Below are 22818 nucleotides of genomic sequence, written 5' to 3'. Positions count from 1 at the left end.
TAAGATTATTATAGGTTATTATTATTATAGATTATTATATACGCAGTACTTAGAGATATAGAGTTGAGAAATCAGTTTCCTAAGAAAAAATTATGCAGTACCTATCTTGATTGTCAGTCAATCGTGGTAAAATAAAATAAAATAACTTATTTTTCGTTCTTAAGGAGATACTGAATTTTTCTATAGTGCGAACATGTATTGGAAGGAAAATAAACTTTGCAAAATGCAGTATCTGAATATCACCATAAAGACGTTTCCGTTCGATATAATGTCTTAATTCTTGGTCAGTACCTAGGTATTTGATACCTGAATAATTAATGTTTATGGAAATGTACATAGGTAGTGTCTATGCTGCAAGTATTAGTACTTTTACCTTAGATTATTATTGGTAAATACTCAGTATTTCGATTGTCAGTTAATCATTGTGAAATAAAATAAATTAATAATTTAAGGGCCCGAATGTTGGTGCCTTAAAATATTTATACAATCAAAATGCCGTTGTATTAAATAATATTTAAAGATCATAGGCTAGCTTTACGGTTAATCGTGCCTTAGCCTAAATAAACAAACTAAATCAATAACAGCAATAATACACGGCAAATGTGCACAATAATATTATTAAACACTCTAAAATGGAATTGGGATATATTATCTTTAAATATAATTAATTGTATTATACTGTTATGGCTTAAGTGTGTTTTTTGATTAAAGTTTAAATTGTATATTATTTCGAAACAGTTTAATTCTGTTTGTGAAGTTAGCTATATACTAATGTATTGAATTTAAGATCAATACAATTCAGTTTATTTTTATTTTAAAATGTTTAATTTAATGTTACGTAGGTACTTGTAACTATTGTAAGACCGCAACAACTAATGGCCGTACCTATAGTAAGTTCCTCTTAATAATAACTCATACCTACCTATTTCAAAATATAATAAATACGGAACAAATAAGACGTGAGTACCTCTGAGCAATAAAATAAGAAGTGGGCAAGTGGTATTTCAGATACAAAAAAATGTAATTTTATTGTGATCACTATCCAAAACAATACATTTATTATTAATATAATATAAACATGGGCATAAAGTTACATAGCTTTTTTTTAAATCACAAGTCTTATAACTACAGATTAAAATTATGTTCTTGTAAGTCTTACACTTAAAATTTCTGAAGGTTTATTTGGTAGATGTAATTGTAAATTAATTATTTTAGTATATATACTCTTAGTATTAATTTAGTGCATATTATACATGCCATGTGCCAGTATAATATCTGAACGTTGACTATTAGATAGAACATGAATACAGTTATGTGCGTCACAATTGATTAAGAATGATCTATCATCGACCGACCAGCGTCATCGATATGTACATGAAGTTGGGCCCCCCACTTTGTCCGAATGACTTCAAAATACCACCACATAATTGCAAATAATTGCAAATCGAGTTTCATTAATTGCAAATCACCCAGTTTTGAGTAAACTCAAATTCAAAATTGGGGGGGAGCCAACTTCATGTAGCCCCCCCCCCACTTTGTCCGATTCATTTAAAAATACCGCCAAATAATTGCAAATTAATTGCAACTAATTTCAAATCGAGTTTGACTAATTGCAAATCATTTTTTATATTTTTTACGAATTTTTCAATTTTTTAGCCAGCCCCCCACTTTGCCCGATTCATTTCAAAATGCCGCCAAATAATTGCAAATTAATTGCAACTAATTGCAAATCGAGTTTGACTAATTGCAAATCATTTTTTATATTTTTTACGAATTTTTCAATTTTTTAGCCAGGCCATTTTGTCCGATCTATCTATTTGTTATCTTAGAAGACATACTTCCTTACCTAGATACATTTTATTTAAATCATATTAATATTTTTTTTTACTAAAATTGCTCTACCAGAACACTATCCAATTAGTACATAATATTACTAAATCACTGTATGCACCTATTAACTATTAGTTACTTTATGTTCAAGTAGGTAAAGAAATATATTTGTTATTTAAGTATAATACAAATTAGTTTTTTCTACCTACCATATTATCTAGATAAAAGTTAGATAATCTAATCTAATCTAGATAAATGTCAAATGTATTTATCTTTATCTGTAGCTAGACAAATGTATATACAATTATCTGTATCTTATCTAGATATAGGTTTTCATTATTTATTCTCAACACTGTATGTAACCACATAGATTATTCTTTTCCATTCAATTAGTGGTTGTTAATTTTTAATATTACCATATTAAGTTGTTTTTTTCTATAATATAAAATTAGTTAGAAGCGAGATTAGGTAAATTAAAAAATAAATATTTGTAATATTACATTTTGTATTAAAACATTTTAAATTGTATTTGTGTTAAATTGAATGTGATATTACTCTTCCAGAATGTATATAAGAAGATGCGGGTTTACTCTTGTTTTTTCTGCGTTGATATTTTAGCCAGACCCCCCCCCCCCCCCCCCCCCTTTGCCCGATTCATTTCAAAATGCTGCCAAATAATTGCAAATTAATTGCAACTAATTGCAAATTATAAGATTCGTTTTAATTCTGACAATGGTTTGAAATCTGTCTGTTTCAAATCAAACTGATTTCATAGACCAAATTTTAGTTTTCATATCGATTAGATAATAAGAATTCCATATTTTACTATTTTATTAATTAATTTGAGTATTTCCTCTTTTCTTATTATTTTATAGTATAAAGACTAGAGTTAATATGTTAAACCACTATTTATTAATTTAAAAGTTAAGGTTATAACTAAAAAAATGTTTGTATATAATCGAAAATAATATTTCTAATATCATATTGCCATGAAAGGAAATAAACAATTATATAGCTATTACCGTGGTTTATGATAGACCTATGGTTAGACCTGCTTTACTAATATTTTTATGAATGCTGTTTTGGTTCACATTTATTTTGAAAACCAATATTATACTACTGCATATTTTGAATGTGTCATTATTGCATATTTTGTAATTTTCATTATGTATTATATTAGCGTCATAGGTATTTGTATACTTTTAAGTGCATATAATTCCGGTATATACAGCAATTAACTGTGGCTTTTTGTTCATCGATGTGTTGTTTGTCCTCTCCGTGTTGCCGGGCGGGGGATGGGTAGAGGTCGTTTCCCAGACGTACACGCTATATCGGATCGTCTTCATCAATTATTACCTATTAGGTACTATTTAATAATTATTACCTATTAGGAACTATTTGTATCAATACAATTCGAATATTATTTCGATTCAATTGTTATGCAATTGTTCGTCGTCGATAGCTGGGCATTTCAGTTTATTTATGTTAACTTGTTATATCAATTAATTTTTATGTAAACATCCAATAAATTATAAATGCCTTATATTGCTTAAAATAATTCTGGTCTATAATTAATTCTATACAACAATAATAGGTCTGTATTTTTGCTTACATTAATTTTACATCAGGCTATTTTTATTTTGGATACTTTTATTTTTGTACATTATTATTAATTCATACCGTACCTACACAATTTCATTTATTATGTTGAAGAAAATCCAAGCACTTTTACTGTCCTAAAAGGTGATGACAGACACAAAAAAAAAAAAAAATAAAAAAAAAAACACACATCATTATAAATTCAATACATTCATGGCTTCGCTCAGAATCTAAAACGTTGCTGATATCAGCGACGAGTCACCGAATTAGGTGGTCGACATGCGCAATGCGACTTCTCGCATATTTATCCACAGATACCAATTGTACCAATGGTCTATGGATAATTATGCGAGGAGTTACATTGCGCTTGCGCTCATCAATCACATAATTCGGTGACTCGTCGTTATTTCGGCCACAAAATCATACCTTGTGGCTCCATCCATAGTATATGATCTAAGAAGGTAATATTAAGCCACGTACACACTTGTAACATTTTCCGTTACGGCGTTACATCGTAACACCGTTCCACCAGTTGTCGGTAAATTTGGCCGCATCAAAGGATGTTATGCCCAAATTTTACAGGTGTGTACGCAGCTTTATAAAATAATAAAATTATAGTAATATAATCGATTTCTATAACATCGATAGTTAGTTACGATTTACGGCACAGAAGCGCGGCTGAAAACAATGATAAGCGGACTGCGTGCATACGTATTCGACCAGACCTAACCTAATATTTTCTTGATGAGTCCGTCGCCGTCAACCTGTACGCGTCGGTTCATGTAAACGCCACCTGTGGAATTATAGCGCGCTGCCAGAAGAAGCAACGCGATCCGCTCGATTTACGCAGTCGGTTTGTACTTTTATCGTTGTGATCGGCACCGATCGCGCGCGGGCTCATCGGCGAGATCGACTGCACACGCGTGACCGTGGAACACAGTTCGTTTGCGATTCGCGCGAGTTACGAACAACGCCGTCGCGACGGTCCGGTAGTTACGCGTCCGCGCGCATTTCAACGCCGATTCGCCATCTTCTGTTCGGACGCTGTACGGACGTCGTGTATGGTAAGTCGCAGCGAGCGGTTAGCGACGTTTTGTTTACACATAATTGTTTATGCGATATTATATTATCAATATTTATATTGTTGCCGAAGCGGTGGACGTCCGCGTATTACAATACGTGCGTTTGACATGGGCGCTTATTTATTTTCTCCAGTTACTCCAGGAACAGCATGTGTAGTTAGTTGTGACGTTTTAGCCACTTCTTTTACTTCATTGACAAATTCTTTACATTTAAGTTTTGTGATATCTGGTAGGTACATGGGTGTTATGATTAATGTATTTAATGATACCTTTTTTTAATTTCACCTTTGGTGTGAACAATGAACACGACCACAACTTAATTCCTTGTAGTTATTACATTTCCAAATAATTTTTTCTTAAATGGTCTTTTTTTTTCGATGAATAAAATGATTGTGTACTAATAAATTTTCACCTTTTTGGCTTAACACATACATTAACAACATGGCGTATAATATTAATTATATAATTAATACAATTAAATTAAATTAATTTAATAATTTATAGTATATTTATCACACACGTGTAAATCCCAAACGGCACAAGCGAACTGATTAACCAACACTATGAGACTGCCATAGGCACTGAATATTGTTATCGCGCTCAAATAGCTTACACTATTTATGTACCGCAATTAAATTGCTCGCGACCAAATGACCTCGCTCTTATGACGCTCATTCAACCGCGACACCAAAAATTAGAGCAAGTATTATAAAATTTAAAGGTAAGATAATTATCTAGACAATGACATAGGCTTTTTATTATATTTTAATTTTTAAGCGAGTTATGATTATGTTAAGATGTACAAACAGTTTACAATTTTAAAATACACATAACTTGCTTTAAAATTAAAATATAATAAAAAGCCTATGTCATTGTTCAAATAATAGTTTCAACTTTAAATTGTACAAGAGATGATAAATTCACTCTAATTTTTAATCCAACGGAGATAAATGTGTTTGGCTAAGCGTAAAAGTTGATATGTTATGCACTTGTAAGACAGAGACAACAAAGTCGCTGTTACGTCCCCTTAAGACTGGATTGATCTACAATACGGACGATTAATGTATATGTCATACTTGTCATCATTATTATCAATGAATCTGTTAGATCCAAATAAATACTATAACAATATTATAGTATGTTGTATTATGTCCTAATATCGCTTAGAATTAATATTTTAATTATATTTTTGCGTTTTTAATCTGAATTGTTTGATTTTATAAATTTTAAAGGTTCGTGTGCACTATGCATAGTTAGTTTAATACTGTTTGTTAGCCTATTTTTGCTATGCTTGTCTACTAGATTGCTCACCGTTTAATCATGTATTCTAAAATTGTATATAAAATAAAATATAGTTAATAGAATTTTTATATTATACATATATAGATATTATTTAATTGGTTGTTCTCATTAGACGGAAAATAGTTCCTGCAGCTTTTATCGCTTTCCTAAAGAACTAAAATCAAGAAGACATTGGATCAAATTAATAAGGTAACTTTCTCAAAACATTATCTGTGAAATATCATTTTTTTTTTTATATCACTTTTAAGTAGGTAACAAGTTATTATTGTTTCAAAATCCATTATTTTTTTGTTTTTTATACTTCAACAACTTATTTTGTAGTTCCGATATTGAATAAATATAAACAATATTTCACAGCTAAAGTTCTCCTTTTATAAGTGGTGAAAATTTTATTTCTTAGTTATTACTGTAATCTTCTCAGTTTTTTCCAACGCCAAACAGTTATTGCTGTCTTATTTGTAAAACACAACACATTTGACATGCTAAATTTTAGAAGGTCAGCCGGGTTGCGATTCTGACATGTGTACCTATGTTGTCAAAATGTTACCTATGAATCGGATTATAATTTATACATTGTGTAAGGTTAATACTATATTATTAGGTACTGCTACTTAATTAGAGTGGTCCACTTAAAGCATTATAATATAATATTGATCTACAATACATAATAATAATAATAATAATTATAATAATAATAATAATAAATAAATAAAAGACAATATATTAAAATGTAGCTTCACTCACATGCGTTCTCTCTGTCTTACTAACGTACAACATATCAAATTGCAGATCACACTTAGCTAGGTTAGTTTAAAAATTAGAGTGAATTGCTCTCTTATACTATTTAGAATTAAGAATATTGTCAAGCAAACCTCATAGGGTTTTTTTTATAAATGTAAGTTTGTAAAATTGTAAGTTAGGTATGATTAGTTATTTTAAAATTGTAAATTATTAATGTATAATATACTTCAAATTTACTTAATGCATCTAATGTTATTTAGTACAGAATAATCAAAATACATTTTGTTTATTTAGGTACTTATTTTGTTCTTTATTTTAGAATTGAAATTTATGATTCAATATGTCTGAACCTAACATTATAGAGGAGTCTTCACCAGATGAGGAAGAAACAATATCAACCATTAATCCAGGACCTTCTGTACGCCCTGCATCACCAGAATCAAAATGTTCAGTTTGTCTTGATGAATTAACCAATCCTAGTCATAGTGATCAATGTTTACATTTATTCTGTTTTGAATGCTTACTACGATGGTCACGTGTAAGTTTAGTTAAACTTAAATAATTATTAGCTAATTGTTAATGTTAATTATATCATAATGTATCAAAAATGTCTTAAATAGAATTTGTCTGTAATATACAATTTTTTTTCTTCTTATAAATATGAAAGTTAAGTAAATTTAATTTGTTAAAACATTAACTTAAATAATACCATATATTTTAACGAACATTGAATGTTATCCCAGTAATTTATAGTTGTATTAAGGTCCCCTAATAGTTTAAAAAGTAAGAATACTGAATTTAAATTTAACTTCAGAAAAAATGTAACTTTAGTCGTTTGAAGTCTTGATTTAGTACAATCGAAAAAAATCTGATATAATTTATTGATTTATTGATTTAATGCTGATAATTAAAGAACTAATTCGATTATTTAGTCGTTTGAAGTCTTGATTTAGTACAATCGAAAAAAAATCTGATATAATTTATTGATTTATTGATTTAATGCTGATAATTAAAGAACTAATTTGATTATTTAGGAACTTTTTGAAGTCTTAATCACAACGGTTATGTTTTTGTATGTTATAATTTAGAAAAAACAATTTTGTCCACTATGTAAAGAAGGTTTCACTTATATTTATCATACTTTTGAAGATATGGGCGGCCATGAAGTATATGATGTTTCTATAATATCGTAAGAAACACATTATTTTAAAACATTGATATATTATGTGGTATTCTTGTTGTATGCAGTCTACCGTACACTTTACATCTACCAAGCCGATGATTAAACTTTATCCTAATCAAAGTTGTTAATTATATTTACTGTTGGCCAAAAATGTCATCTTAATTATTTAGTCAGAGAAAAATACTATTATATATTTTTAAAGGAAAATTATCTTAAAAAAACGATAAAGATAACTCATTTGAATGTTTTCTTGTAGACATCAAATCATATTGTAATATCATAAAAATAAAAAAAAATATTGTGTTTGGAATTTAATAATTAAATAACATTATGCAACTAATACATTTGTGTATTATAGAATGATATGTTTTTCTAGATAATATTTAAATATATATATATTTTTAATATTATTCCTATATTAATTAAGTACCGTAAAATGTGGGTAACGCCGGACAGAATTTGTTAATTTTTTCAAATATTTCTGAAAATAATGAATTTAAAATTCCGTAAAAAATGTTCAATACATGTAAGAAAATAATTATGAACTCCTAAAAATTATATTTGTTAAATTTAAACTTTTATATAGCGCAAAATGGGGTAACACCGGATACCCATATCAATTCATAGAAAAATGATGTTATATCATTATATCGGCTATCTCCGGCCGGACTATATTTCACTTTTTTTTTAAAAATATTTATACCTAAATGTTGAAGAATACATTTTTTTGTTAAACTATTTCGATTACATTTTTATAATAGAAATGTACAGATTCTAATTTATATAAAAACTAAATTAAATAAAAATCGGTTTATTGAACGAAATCTTTAAAAAAAGTATTTTGAAAAATTTAAGAAAGACCGATTCATATTATATAACAAAAATAACTAAATAAAATTTTTTAATTATTTTTACGTGCTAAATCAATAGTGTTAGAAGTTACACGTAAGACACCACTTTTTTAAACTTATCAATGCCACTTCCTAGATTTTTTAAAATTTTCTTGTATTGATTCTCATTAATTATAGTGTACAAAGTAACAAATTCATTGAAAAATTTTCTCAATTTATCAATTCTCCTATCCAAAAGATCCATAAAAAAACGGTTTTTTCTGAATTTACCCCGTAAGTCCAAAGTTACCCCATTTTACGGTATTTTTTGATATTTTGATTAAATATAAAATCACGTGGTAGATTGCACATGATGTATAGTAATGTGAGGTAGACGGCATACGACAAAATTACCTATAATATTTTTATTACTACGTTTGTTTTTTTTTAGATCTGATGAATCCAGCTCAGATGATGACAGGTAAGACACTAGTAGTTATTAATTATTAGGCAAAGATTATTTAACATCTTTTTACTATTATTTGGCATTAAATATATAATTTTAAGTATCGACAGATTATAATATTTTAATTCTTTAAAAATGTATCAATGATCTACTTATTATAAAATTATCTATACTCATTACTCTTTCAGAATATGAGTAGGAACACCAGTGTCGAGTTTTCTCATGTATCTCATAAACCCGCATATCATAACCACATTCAGGAACTGGTGTACTTTTATTCTGAATAGAGTATAGAAGCCAACTTTTTTCGTTATTTTAATAATATTATAATTAATAATAAAATATTAGTATAAAGTATCCTACTATACAGGATGATTCTTTTATCGTTGAACACTCATTATTTCAAAAAGCATAAGTCATCAGATGTCAATAGATCCTTTAGTAATTATTGACACATAAATGTTAATGCCAATCAAAATTCATTGAATATTAAACCATACATGAATTATATTTCAAAAATGTAGATTCCCATTTGAAATCTTAAAGTTACCCATCAAACTTCCCTTTTAATCAATAAAAAATTCATCTGTTTCCAACCTCTGTTTAGGTATAACCTTAAACGATCAATATTCCATATTTAGTACGATAATCCTAGATCATATACTATGCATATACTTGTATATGATCTAAGACGATAATAATTGTGAATCAGCTTAATCAGATATCACTGTTTTGTTCTATGTTCGTAGGTATGTAGTAGGGCCGTTGGGATTACACACAAATATGTGACATGTGACTGTAATGGTCCAATTACTTATAATATGATATTATGACAATAAGTTTTTGTAGCGAGGTAGGTACAATGATTATCGCTTTTATACCTAGGGTTTCAAACGTTATCGAGTTTATGACTTTTAACTTCTGGTCTTTATAATTGATAATTATTATAATTAACAGTGACGAATCACCTTCAGTGGGAACTATGAGGCACCCTGCCAAATGGGTATTTTACAATACATTTAATACATTTAGGGGCACAACTTATAAGCTTACTGTACTTGAAATGATTTAAAAAGTGTAATATCTTTTACCCTAGGGCAAAATCCAAATTGCTGCGGTATCTACTGACTAGGTATAACACATTTGCACACAAACACCTCCCAAAACCACCCAACTTTGAGGAGCTATATCTCATCAACGAATCAATGAAAAATGAAAAGTTGATAGTTGATAATTCAAATAATAAATTAATTATCATTCATAAAAAAAATAATTTTATTAGTTGATGAAATTTTTAGTACAGGTTGTCATTTGAAAATCAATTGTTGATAGTGGTTTACCTAATAAACATAAGGTTGAAAAATATTAGACATTTGTACAATTAATGTAGAAAAGCAGAAAAGTAAAATTTAAAAAAATCAATACTTTTTGAAATGATGAGTTTTCAATGATAAAAAAATCATCCTGTATATAAAAAGAGTCAAATAACTAAGAGAATTTTTATGTTTTGTCTGCAATGTCACTGATATAAATTTTATTTTGAATATTGACAGTGATGAAAATTATGAAACGAGATTGTCTCCTGCGCTGGAGGATAGCATACCTTATCCACCAATTTTTGGTATTTATTATAATTTTGTTAAGTGCATTCCAACCCCCATGTGTTGGCTCTGTCCTACAATTAATGTACAACATGGCAAATTGTATACTTTCATTACTCATTTCAATCTATTATTTTTAAAATTATATTGAATTGACATATTATAAAATTTAAAAGTAAGATTATTATCTAAATTTTAGGGCATCTCGGAGATATCATAAAGATATTTTAATTTTAAGACAGATATGATCATTTTAAGATGTACAAAATATTAGTTTTAAAATGCTCATAACTTGCGCTTAAATTAAAATGTCAATAACAGCCTCGGAGGTGCCTGCATCTTACCTATTAGGTCAATTTTACTTTAATTTTAAAAATAACCAAGTAAAATGGATTATTGTGAGAGGAAAATTTGCTATATAGTTCTTTTGTAAGACAAGAACAATATACACAGGTGTGGCATCCTTTTAGCTTATATATCTCAACATTTCTTTTAACTTTCAGGTGAAGCAAGGAGAATGCAAATTTATTCTAACAATTTGTGGGCTAGCCCATTACAAGATACAATTGGCCGTATTAGAGAATGTAGCCTAAATTTCTATAGGTAAAATTTAAAAAAAATTAATTTTCCATGATAATTTAAAATTGTACTTTACTACCTAACCTAATATTGTAATACTTTTATTTTATGTTAGATGTTTTATTATTATTTCATATTCTCCAGATATTATTTAGTAAAATATGTATAGATACAAAATAATTCATAATAATGGTCACTTATCGTAGCGTAATTTTAAGATAGGTTTTTGTCCCCGTCAACATTGTTTTTATAATTTTAGAGAATTATAATATTGTGTTATACTATTAATTTTTTTTCTAGAATAATAATTAATATTCACAGTTTTTTAGGTTGAATATATGAAGATAAGTGAAATTAAATTAGACTATTCATGTGTATGATAATACATATATATTATTATGTAAGATAGGAATTGTATTGAGATAAAAATATTAGTAAAAATTAGCTTGTGAGCGGTTTTTCAGTTATATTGAATGGTCAACCTATTGCCCCTTTTCTTCCGATTAAAATCCAAAATAATTCCACTGGTTACTTATAAACTAAAGTATAACAATTTAATTTTGACAACTTTCATAAAAATTACAAAAAATAGGCAACTGTTTTGTACCAAAAAATGTATAAAATGTTCAATTTTGATAGCTAAGGATTGAAAATGTTTAACAAAATGTATCGTACACAGTTGTTCTTATAGATATTTTAAGTTAAATTTTGGTCGAAATTAGAAATTTAAACAAAGTATAACATAAGTATATTTTAGTTGTATCCATTTAATTCAAAAACATTATTCAAGGGGACTTAAAAGTTTTACGTATATTATCAGTTTTACTATTCGCAATGACATTTTCAAAATATTATTATTAATTTTAAGTTGCTTCCATTTATACCGTAAACCTATTTACACTGTAAACTGGTCTACGATAAGATGGTATTTTCTTATCAGTTAATAACAATGATAAAATAATTTAATTTTAATTTTAATTTTAATACCTATAACAACACATATGTAACAAATATACTCCAGTTAGTTTTAATATAGTTAAGTGTGCCTAAATGGCAGGCAGAGTACTTATTATAATACACACTAAAATTAAGTTTGTCATGAGTATAATTTATCCTAGATCCAGGGTCCTACCCTGACTTATCACCACTTAAAAAAAATGTAGATTATTTCAGTTAACTAATGTGTAATGATAATAATGGATTTAGTTTAAAAGTACTCCGTGAGTATTAGATGACAACCCACCATATCTCATTGTTTAACAGTTATTTATGTTGTGCAGTGCAGATATGAATCCTGGACAAAGTACAGCTGTTTGGTCTGTGTTCTATCATAGGATACTTATTAACTTTGTCTCTCCCTGGAAACATTTTTGTTTATAATTTATGTTTGATACAATGCATATTTTTATTCTTTCAGAAATAATCCATTACAGCTGCATAGACTGCATTTATTCATCCTTAGAGATATTAGTGCCATAAGGAAATGTCTAAGATTAGAGAATCGGGCCAGGCTTATCTTGGGGGAAACTAATATGACTGTGGCAAGTTCTGTAATGGAATCACTTTTAAATTGTGAAATAAGACAATTACATATGCTTTTCCGCTTAAGGCATTTTCTGGATGTGTACACAAGACATTTTTGCCATGAGTTGTACAATTTTGCTAGTAGTCCATTTGACATAATGGAATATGATCGCAATGTACTTTATACTTATCGTCCATCTTATTCTGAATCGACCGTAAAATAAATAAAATATTGCAAATAATGAGTTATTGTTAAAATTAATGTATGTACATTTTCATAGGAACCATTGTCAATTGAAACTATTGTACTGAATTCAGATGATGAAGAAGTTCAAAGGCCAATGATAACTACCAATGTTAGTTCTATCACCAATGACTCTGATAATGTAATTCACTCCTGTTTTAATCCTGCCTCCATAGACCAACCATCTACATCTACTGGAATTCGAGATTCGTTAAATCAACCAAACAATAGGTAAGACAATTTTCATAATAATTTAGAATTTTACTCTTATATAATATTATTTAATACTTTTATTTTATGTTATATGTTATATATTTTATTATTATTATTATTATTCCATATTCTTCAGATATTATTTAAAGTAAAATAATATGTATAAATACATAATAAGAGTCACTTATTGTAGCGTAATTTGAAGATGGGGTTTATCCCCGTCATATTTTGTTTATAATTTTAGAGAATTTTAATATTGTGTATTTACTATTAATTTATTTTCACAATAATAAATAATATTCATAGTTTTTTAGGTTGAATATATAGATAAGTGGGAGAGTATATAAGTGGTGTGTGTGTTATTGTTGTGTGAATAGGATCATAATATTATATAAAGTATATGTATTTTTAAGTGCAAGCTTATAGTTTATTCTTTTTCTTCTGTCAAACAAAAATAATCAGATATTATACAAGTTCACATTATTTTAAAAAAATGTACAGTAACAATAATATTATAATCCCATAGAATTGTATCTAAAATCACTTTATTTCATTCCATTTCTAGTAACAATGACTCTGATGTTGTAATTATAAAACACATCATCCGTCCTATCAAACCACTTAATTCTGCCGCTGTTGACCAACCATCTACATCTACTGGAATTCGAGATTCATTAAATCAACCGAACAATAGGTAAGAAATTATTGTATATATAATTACCCATAATTAGGGCTGTGAATTTGTAGGAAAGTGCATTTTTTTTTATGATTGTGAAACGTAGCTTTTTAAGTACATCATTTGAATTATGTAATTATATATCCATTTATGAAAGTTTTAATTTGCATTTTTTTTCACGTTTTTTACGTTTTTAATTGTTTAGGTTATTTTTTTGAATTTTTAGGTCATATTTTCCTTTTTTAGTTCATTTTCCGGTATTTTTAATCAAATTCCGTCAGTTGACATGTTTGAAAAACATTTTTTTTTCTTATCTTATAGTAAAGAATAAAGATGAATAAGGTAACCGCATTTAAATATATTTAAGTTTGTTTTATTATCTTAACAAAATGAATACATACAAAAAAATGTTAAAAAACGTTTCAGGTTAATTCACAATTAAATGGGCTTGCAAACGTTATATTTGACAAAAAAACGATGTAAACGTAATTATAACGGAAAGCGATTATCAAAAATAATTAAACACCGCAAAACAGAACATAACAATTTACAAAATATATTACATATCATTTAACATAACATAACGCAAAACGTAATTTATAGAATATCATTAAACGAAAAATAACGCAAAACGAAATATTTTAAAATCTATTTATTTAAAAAGTACTGGTTTCGTAGAAACATTTATTTCATGCAAACAATTTAAGAATTGATTATATTATATTCTGTATCTGGGCCATTACCTACCAGCATTAGTTATTATTTTACATTTAATAGGTATTTACACTATTTTAAATAACGACTAAACACAAAACTTGTATAGCGTTTTAGTTCTATACAACGATAAACGCAAAACTAGGATAAAGTTTTAATTCTGAATAACGATAAACGCAAAAGTTGAATAACGTTTTAATCGTGGTTGAAATATACAAGGTTATTGCATTTATACACCTTCTAGATAAAATATTTGATGATAAAAACAAAAATGGCAGTGTAAAGAGAACCAATAATAATCAAGTATACATGCGCGGGAATTTTGAATTTGTTAGCTTTTTTCAGCGTGTTTTTGATGATAAGAAAAATTTATAATTGTGATATCCCTTTACGCAGCCATTTTGTTTCTGATGATAATAATCCGAGTCAATATGCAATAACCTGTGGAATCAACCATGGTTTTAATTCTAAATAACATGAAACGGAATTTTTTTGTTCAAATGCAAGCCCTGGTGAATAGCATTATACAAAATTCAAATTCAATTAATATTTTTATTATTAAATAAACACATTTTTATGCATGTAAAATGCAATGTACTAATGTATAATATCTTATAATATCAATCTATACAACATTATGTATAATGAGCAAATAGGATATTTAATAATATAAAGTAACAGAATTTAACATTTGTGGGCAGGCACTCAGCAGCACCACCCGACATAAAAAAAAAAAAAATTAAATTAAATACCTTTTTAGGTGAATTTTATACTATAATTTTTGACATTTTATATTGTATATATTGTATTTTAAGTGCATATTTTATAGCATTTTTTTGACATTTTTTAAGGTTTTGTAATGCATTAAATTCACAGCCCGAAAAATATTCTCACTAACTATTAATTATTCTTCTAATTTTTGATCTGTTGGTAATGGTTCATTTTCATATTTATCTCGCGTAAGAAGAAAGAAGCGCAATTTATGTTCTTCATCGGATGATGAAGATTCAATAGTTGTTACTCGTGGTTCTAAAACTGCTTATATAAAATCTCGGAATATTAATAACAACAAAAATAAAAAAAAAAAAATCAACACCAAAATCTCCAGTAACAATAGAAATCGCTCATCTTCAGAATCATCTTCAACTTCGGGAGAAACAGATACCAATTAACAGCTATTCTACTAATATAGTACTATGAACAATGAACTAGTATTAATTTTTCAAAAGTAATGTGTTAATTCTGTTTTAGTATAATTAAATAAAATTGTAATACTATAAGTAGATTTATGAGCAAAAAATTAATATCATGTAATTTTTTAATTTACTTAACTAAAATGTTAGGGATATATTATATATCATTATATTTATATTATGTGCATTATTGTTATCATAGTAGATATAAATAGATTATAATTTCAAATCTAAATAAACAATTTATTATTTTATTTTATTTTTTCTAATTAAAATAGAAGCTTAAGTTTGTGTGTTTTGTGCCTTAAGTAAAAACAAATGTATGATAATCTCAATACATTATGTATAAAATAGATTTAATCAAATATTTTGTAAGACAATACTATAAGACAATTCAAAGATATTTTATTCTTATTTGCTTTATTTGCTCCTTACTATAATTAAAAAAAAAAAATCAGTGTAAATCCACATTAAAGTTATACAAGCTATAGTTTCAATTTTTGAGGTAGAAAGACTGACATACTCTCTCAGAAGTTTTTTCTTAGTTCACAATAATTTACCATTGAATTCTAATTTGAAACATATGTACATAACAATGACTATGCATTATCACACCTAATATATTATAGCAGAGCGACATCCTCTGCTTATTTTGTGTATCATGTTGATAACATTGTTTGGCCATTAAGAATAGTAAGAAATTATGACAAAAGTGGTTCATCAAAACCAATTTCTCGTAAGACACATAATAACCCATAATGATCGAAACTGTCAAAAGCTTTAGAGAAATCAGTAAGGATTGCATCAACTTGAGATAGGTTTAAACGCCTCTAATATATAATAACAAAAGACTAAAATACACGTTGTGGTTGAACAGCCGGACTGGGATCCATGCTGTTATTCCATTAACAAGGGATCGACAGTTGTTTGAATTTTTTTTAAGTACAATGTATTCAAATAATTTAGCAATATGGGCTGTAATTTCAGGGACTTGAAAGTAGCATCACTCGATTTCATTTCGATCAAGCTGGCAACAGCACACTATTCTAGGACAGTAGTGGCCAAACTACGGCCCGCGGGCCAACTCCGGCCCGCCATCATTTAATATCTGGCCCGTGAAAGAACTATAATATTTAACATTTACGAAAAAAAAAAATAAAAATAAAAATACAGTATACATTCTATAAACATAATATAAATAGCATTATCGTATCTTATCTTATTTTCGTAGAAACAACAATGTAGATACCTACAACGAGTAATATTACTGTGCTCGTTGCGCGACCAATTTGAAAATCGTTTTAAAGACATTCGAACTAAAGAACCAATTATAAATCTATTTGAAAATCCATTTAATGTAAATCCGAAAATTGTCGAAGCTTCTTTACAATCTGAAATTATAGAACTCCAATCTAATAATTTCTTAAGAACAACATTTAATAATTTGACAAGCTCTCAAAATCTTGTTAAGTTTTATTCAAATTTGTCTGAAGAAGATTTTCCAAATGTTCGGAAGTTTGCTGCTAAGATGTCATGTATATTTGGTTCAACATATATTTGTGAGCAAGTATTTTTAACGATGTAAATTAACAAAAGTAAAACTCGATCTCGCATCACAAATGAACATCTACACGCCGTTCTCCGGGTAAATTCTATTAAATTAGAACCTAATATTAATGTCCTCTGTCAACAGAAATAAGCTCATAGTTCACATTAACAAATTAATACATTTTAAAATATGTTTTGTAAGTGTAAAACGATATTTTGTATATTTTATATTTATTTTTATATGTGTAGTTAATAGTTTATTTAAAAATATTTTTTAGAAATGTAAGCTGATTTAATTTTTTTTCATTTGTAGTAATTATTAAGTTAAGTATTAAATAAAGACATTAAAATTATTAAGTACAATAAAAACGTCGTTAAATATGAAATTATATACCTATATCTAAAATTCTGATGACTTAAAGGTAAAAAAAAATTTTTATGGCCCGCGGTAAAAAATTTGGCCACCACTGTTCTAGGATTATAATTCTAATATCAAAAATTTGCTAGGAATGTGCTAGATTTAGCTAGGTCATTATCAGAATTTGCTCTACTCTGTTCAAAATTGAATCTTATCACGGCGGCGAAGTTGTGTACATGTACAACACGTCGCCGTAGTAGGGACGGCGACTGACTGCCGCCCGGCGAAAACTGGTTGTCGCTGGGGTATGAACTCATTTTGAACGGTATAGTATCTCATTTAAGTGTAAATCGAAATACAAATATGCCGGGCCAACTTGCCAACTTAACACAGCACTGGCTCATTCCTCGATATGTTCGAAAGTAGTATCAAAATTATGCTAGTCAGGTCCAGCGTTACAAATTTCGAGGCCTTGTAAAAAATAATATAAAATAATATTTTATTGAATTATACCTACATACATTATAATATTCGAAATGTTTTAAAACTGAGATTACACTGTCACTATGGATATATTATTTTTTTTTTATGTTTAAATCCTTGTTGTTACTCAGAATCTAAAATTAATATGAAGATTTAAGATTGAATTTTTGTAGAAGACACCTATAATTAAGAGCACTATAGTAGGTTATTGGTTTTTTTAGTGACTTTTTATGTATTGAAATGGACATGAAATTTAGACTGAATGTTTATAATTGCATTTCCTAAACACCATAAAATTTTCCAAATATTTTGACTTATTTTGAGCTGTTTACGGACATGGTCAATTTCCATTTTTTTTAGTTTTTTTTCTATAAATGTCAATACAATTTTATCTGTTGAGCAAAAAAGCTTGAAAATTGAATAGAAGGCTAGGTTATTGTTTTAAAGGCAGATGAAAAAAATTAAAAATCCTTAGTCACAGTTTTTATTTATAAGCATTTAAATTTCAAATATTGACAAAATACGAAAAAATCATGAAAATTAACAAATTATTTTGAGTTGAGAATTCATAAAAATTTTTTTTTTTAAATCTAAGATTTGAAAATGTAATATAAGATTACTCATAAGTTTGTCTACCTTTATCAAAAAAAAAAATGTCTACAAGAAACTTAAATTAAATTTTTATGAGCGTCTGAAATTTATATTTTTACAACATTTGATATTCACTCGATTTCTCATGTAACAATTTTCTTATTTTATTGTAATTGAAAAACGAATGACTGTAGATACTTGAAAATTTCACTGAATGTTTATATTAGCATTTTCTATACACCATAAAATTTTGAAAATATTTTGACTTTTTTTGAGCGGTTTACGGACATTGTCAGTTTTCAATTTTTTTAGTTTTTTTTTCTATAAATATCAATAAAATTTTATCTGTTGAGCAAAAAAGCTTGAAAATTGAATAGAAGGCTAGGTTATTGTTTTAAAGGCAGATGAAAAAAATTAAAAATCCTTAGTCACAGTTTTTATTTATAAGCATTTAAATTTCAAATATTGACAAAATACGAAAAAATCATGAAAATTAACAAATTATTTTGAGTTGAGAATTCATAAAAATTTTTCTTTTTAAATCTAAGATTTGAAAATGTAATATAAGATTACTCATAAGTTTATCTACCTTTATCAAAAAAAAAAAATGTCTACAAGAAACTTAAATTAAATTTTTATGAGCGTCTGAAATTTATATTTTTACAACATTTGATATTCACTCGATTTCTCATGTAACAATTTTCTTATTTTATTGTAATTGAAAAACGAATGACTGTAGATACTTGAAAATTTCACTGAATGTTTATATTAGCATTTTCTATACACCATAAAATTTTGAAAATATTTTGACTTTTTTTGAGCGGTTTACGGACATTGTCATTTTTCAATTTTTTTAGTTTTTTTTTCTATAAATATCAATAAAATTTTATTTGCTGGGTAAAAAAGCGTGAAATTTTAATATAAGGCTCCTGATATATCGTTCTAATAGCAGTTGAAAAATATTAAAAATACACAAACACAATTTTTTTTTTATAAGCATTTAAAGTTCAAATTTTGACAACATTTATCAAATTTATAATTTATTAATTATTTTGTAGTTAAAAATGTATAAAATGTTTAACTTTTATGGCTAAGGATTGAAAATTTAAAACAAGGCTCAACGTAAATAGTTTTTATATAAATTACTTTATTAATAATATCATCAAATATACTTGGTAATATCATAGGCTGACTGACCGTTTTCGCTTAGAGTCGTTTTTCTTATACAATGATATTATATAATTGAATTAAAAATATCGACTTTTGGCCTACTATTTTCATTTTTCAACCACTGTGCGTTTGGCGGCTAGACGGCAAAGGTCAAGTCAGGTCGCTGTCTGCGTACGTGAGCTGCAAAACACTCGATTGCAATGAAACTTTGGGAGGTTGTTGAGTACACTCCCACGAAGGTTTCTGTTATAGTACATCCTGTCGTATTACAATCTGAATTTTGTTAGGTACCAAATCCAAGATACACCAATATAACGCCGTATAATGTTGTAATAATTGATAATTTTTTCTCGGGTAAAGTCAGGTTGTATAGCTATATCAAAAACCACCGGATGGCACATGGAATCCAATAATCCGCTGTAGGTTGGATTAAGTAAAAACGACAAACTTGGTATGACTTTGAACCTTAAGAGTTAGAAATTAATATTTCCACCTATGTATACGTACCTCATAAGTAGGTAGGGCAATCGTAAACCCCACCAGAATACTGATTAGATAAAAAGTTAATTAAAAGGTCTAAAAACTATGCCAGTTTTATTTTCTTACCTGAAATGGGTATATGTAAACTCTGACAGTTTTATTTTCTTACCTACTCACATTGTCACATTTCCTTCTCACATGAAATACGTTGACATCAATTACGATAGATCCACGTCAAAATTGATAAAATTTTCAAGGTTAGATCTATTAATTTATTAATATTTAAAAATAATTTTCATAATATCTGAAAATAGTTGCCTTCCAATTTCAAACCAAATACAAAATGACAAGAAATAAGTAGTTGTATAAAAAGAAAAGCGGTGAAAGATATTCGTGATAAACCAGGTAAATACATTTAAAAAAATAAATAATGACCCTCGGTGTAATATATGTACTACTTGTGGTATATCAGGTAATAATTAAATTACTAATTATCAATTACCTATTTAAAACCTCGTTTAAAACTTTTTAAATCAAAATTTATAATAATTAAAATACCTAATTGAATTATAATTTTATTTTCAAATATCCTAGCTCCCTAAATGTTGTCATACATTTTATATTTATAACTCATCTTAGTCTCGAGTCCCCTGGTTCACTCTAATTTTTAAACGAACGGAGTTAAACATGCTCTGCCTTAAGCACTTGTGAGATGGAGACAGAAAATGTCAATGTAACGTCTGCTTAAAAATTAAAATGTTGTAAAAAACTAACAAGAGTGATCTAACACAGATAATGTTCCTATTTAATATATCACTCTAATAAATAAAAGTGGAGTTTAAGGTAATCATGAGGTTTTATTTTACATGATAATAATGAGAATAATAGTTTGGCATTAAAATTGAATAATAATATATGGTTTTGGCACATTTTTTCCGGCCCACTGGAGGCTACACACCATATCACTCATGGTGTGTCCTCATAGGATTACCGGAAAAAATGGGTGTGCGGGCTTGTTACAGCCGGGATCACGTGTTGAGGGGAACAAAAAAAAAATATATGCGGTCCCGCGCATTGCGACGCCTAACAAAATCGTACATTTCAGGGGGATAGGGGAGAGAACTTAATCATATTACGACAGATGAGTGTAGTTGACTTACGTCATCAGCATTGCCCGTCCTTCGGGCCCTCGTGGGTGAACTTAGCCCATCATGATGGAGTGACGTGGGTGTCCAAAAAAGTTTCCTCAACCACAATTGTGAAATGGCAAAACGCCGGAACGATGAAGCGTTGTGTTTGTGACGCACAAGGAAATGTCTAGTTCTATTAAGAACGTGTTGACGGTGGAGAGTGGTTCCGTGAATACGGTGGAAAAAAAACGTCGACCAGTCAAGCGGAGGCGTTGAAAACGTATTGTGTTGAGTCTGGAAGTTGGCTGTCGGCCGGCGTCGAAACTTGGTGGTCGGTATGTAGTGGGAGTCGGTCAGTGCCATGCTTTGGTGGGAATTATACAATAATTGGCCTTTTGGGGACAGGTTGCTCCAACGGTGTCGTGCCGCCGGGCACGACGGAGGCGCTGACGGCATCGGCGGCTGTGAGCAACGACGTTCGGACACCGAGCACTGTTGGTTGTGGTGGTCGGGGGACAATGGTTACATAATACCGCGATCATTTACGCATTAGCGCGCGATATTATTTGTTATAAACGACTATTGCGTGAGAGTGGGTACGCACAACCGTGGACTTTTTCTACTAAGGTACGCTCGGGGACTGTTTCTATTGAAATAATGTTCCAAAAAATGCTGTGTTGTTACAACTTATATGATAATTAATGAGTATTTCGGGTTTGTGTGTATTAAATATTAATGTATATTATTATAAAATTAATATATGCATATGAGCATACCTAGATAGATATAGTCATAGTGTATATCTGTCAACTGTTATGGACCATTATGATTAACACCAACTGTTAGGTAGTTCAAGGGAAAACTTAAAAAAAATTATTTGTCTTGAGAATTCCTAAAAATAGTTTTTCTTGACTCAATGAGACACCTAACGATTTTTTAGGGGGTGCTCATTTTGACTTAGGGGGTGCTAAGGACGCAAAGCACCCCCCCCTAGTTGCGCCAATGAGCATAAATCACAAAAAAACAGGAGTAATTGCTCTGCTGTATTGTAGGTGTTAAGCGTGCATATTCAATGTATGAACCCATTTTTAAAATTAGCATTTATTGATAAATTACAGTACCTATACGATGAGAAGCGATTCAACGGGCTTTCAAGCTTTGTGTTTACAAAATTTGAATTCTTACGTTTTTATAAATTTAATACAGTTTTACACTTGCTTATTGTTCATTATTCATGAAAGGTTATAAAAGCAAATGAGAATTAAATATATTTAAATAAAA

The 22818-nt window shown here is 28.4% G+C and overlaps 1 protein-coding gene across 1 annotated transcript; it reads left to right on the top strand.

The window, feature by feature from the left end:
- The first annotated feature begins 4193 nt into the window (after positions 1-4193).
- Positions 4194-16080, top strand: LOC132935163 (E3 ubiquitin-protein ligase Topors-like). Its single transcript, XM_061001630.1, has 10 exons — positions 4194-4493; positions 6917-7092; positions 7643-7743; positions 9019-9048; positions 10587-10654; positions 11138-11237; positions 12631-12952; positions 13019-13212; positions 13760-13888; positions 15549-16080. The coding sequence occupies exons 3-10, from the start codon at positions 7706-7708 to the stop codon at positions 15754-15756; spliced, it is 1089 nt and encodes a 362-aa protein (XP_060857613.1). The 5' UTR covers positions 4194-4493; positions 6917-7092; positions 7643-7705; the 3' UTR covers positions 15757-16080.
- Positions 16081-22818: the final 6738 nt, after the last annotated feature.

The sequence above is a fragment of the Metopolophium dirhodum genome, chromosome 1, assembly GCF_019925205.1.
Source record: "Metopolophium dirhodum isolate CAU chromosome 1, ASM1992520v1, whole genome shotgun sequence".
Classification (NCBI taxonomy): domain Eukaryota; kingdom Metazoa; phylum Arthropoda; class Insecta; order Hemiptera; family Aphididae; genus Metopolophium; species Metopolophium dirhodum.
The sequence above is the reverse complement of the archived record's forward strand: the minus strand, read 5'-3'. Positions and strand labels throughout refer to the sequence as shown.

Excerpts from the sequence above, each read along its gene's own strand:
- LOC132935163 (XM_061001630.1), top strand. The coding sequence starts at position 7,706 with ATGGGCGGCCATGAAGTATATGATGTTTCTATAATATC. Across the intron at positions 7,744-9,018 it reads TATGATGTTTCTATAATATC|ATCTGATGAATCCAGCTCAG; the intron begins GTAAGAAACACA and ends GTTTTTTTTTAG. Across the intron at positions 13,213-13,759 it reads TTAAATCAACCAAACAATAG|TAACAATGACTCTGATGTTG; the intron begins GTAAGACAATTT and ends TTCCATTTCTAG.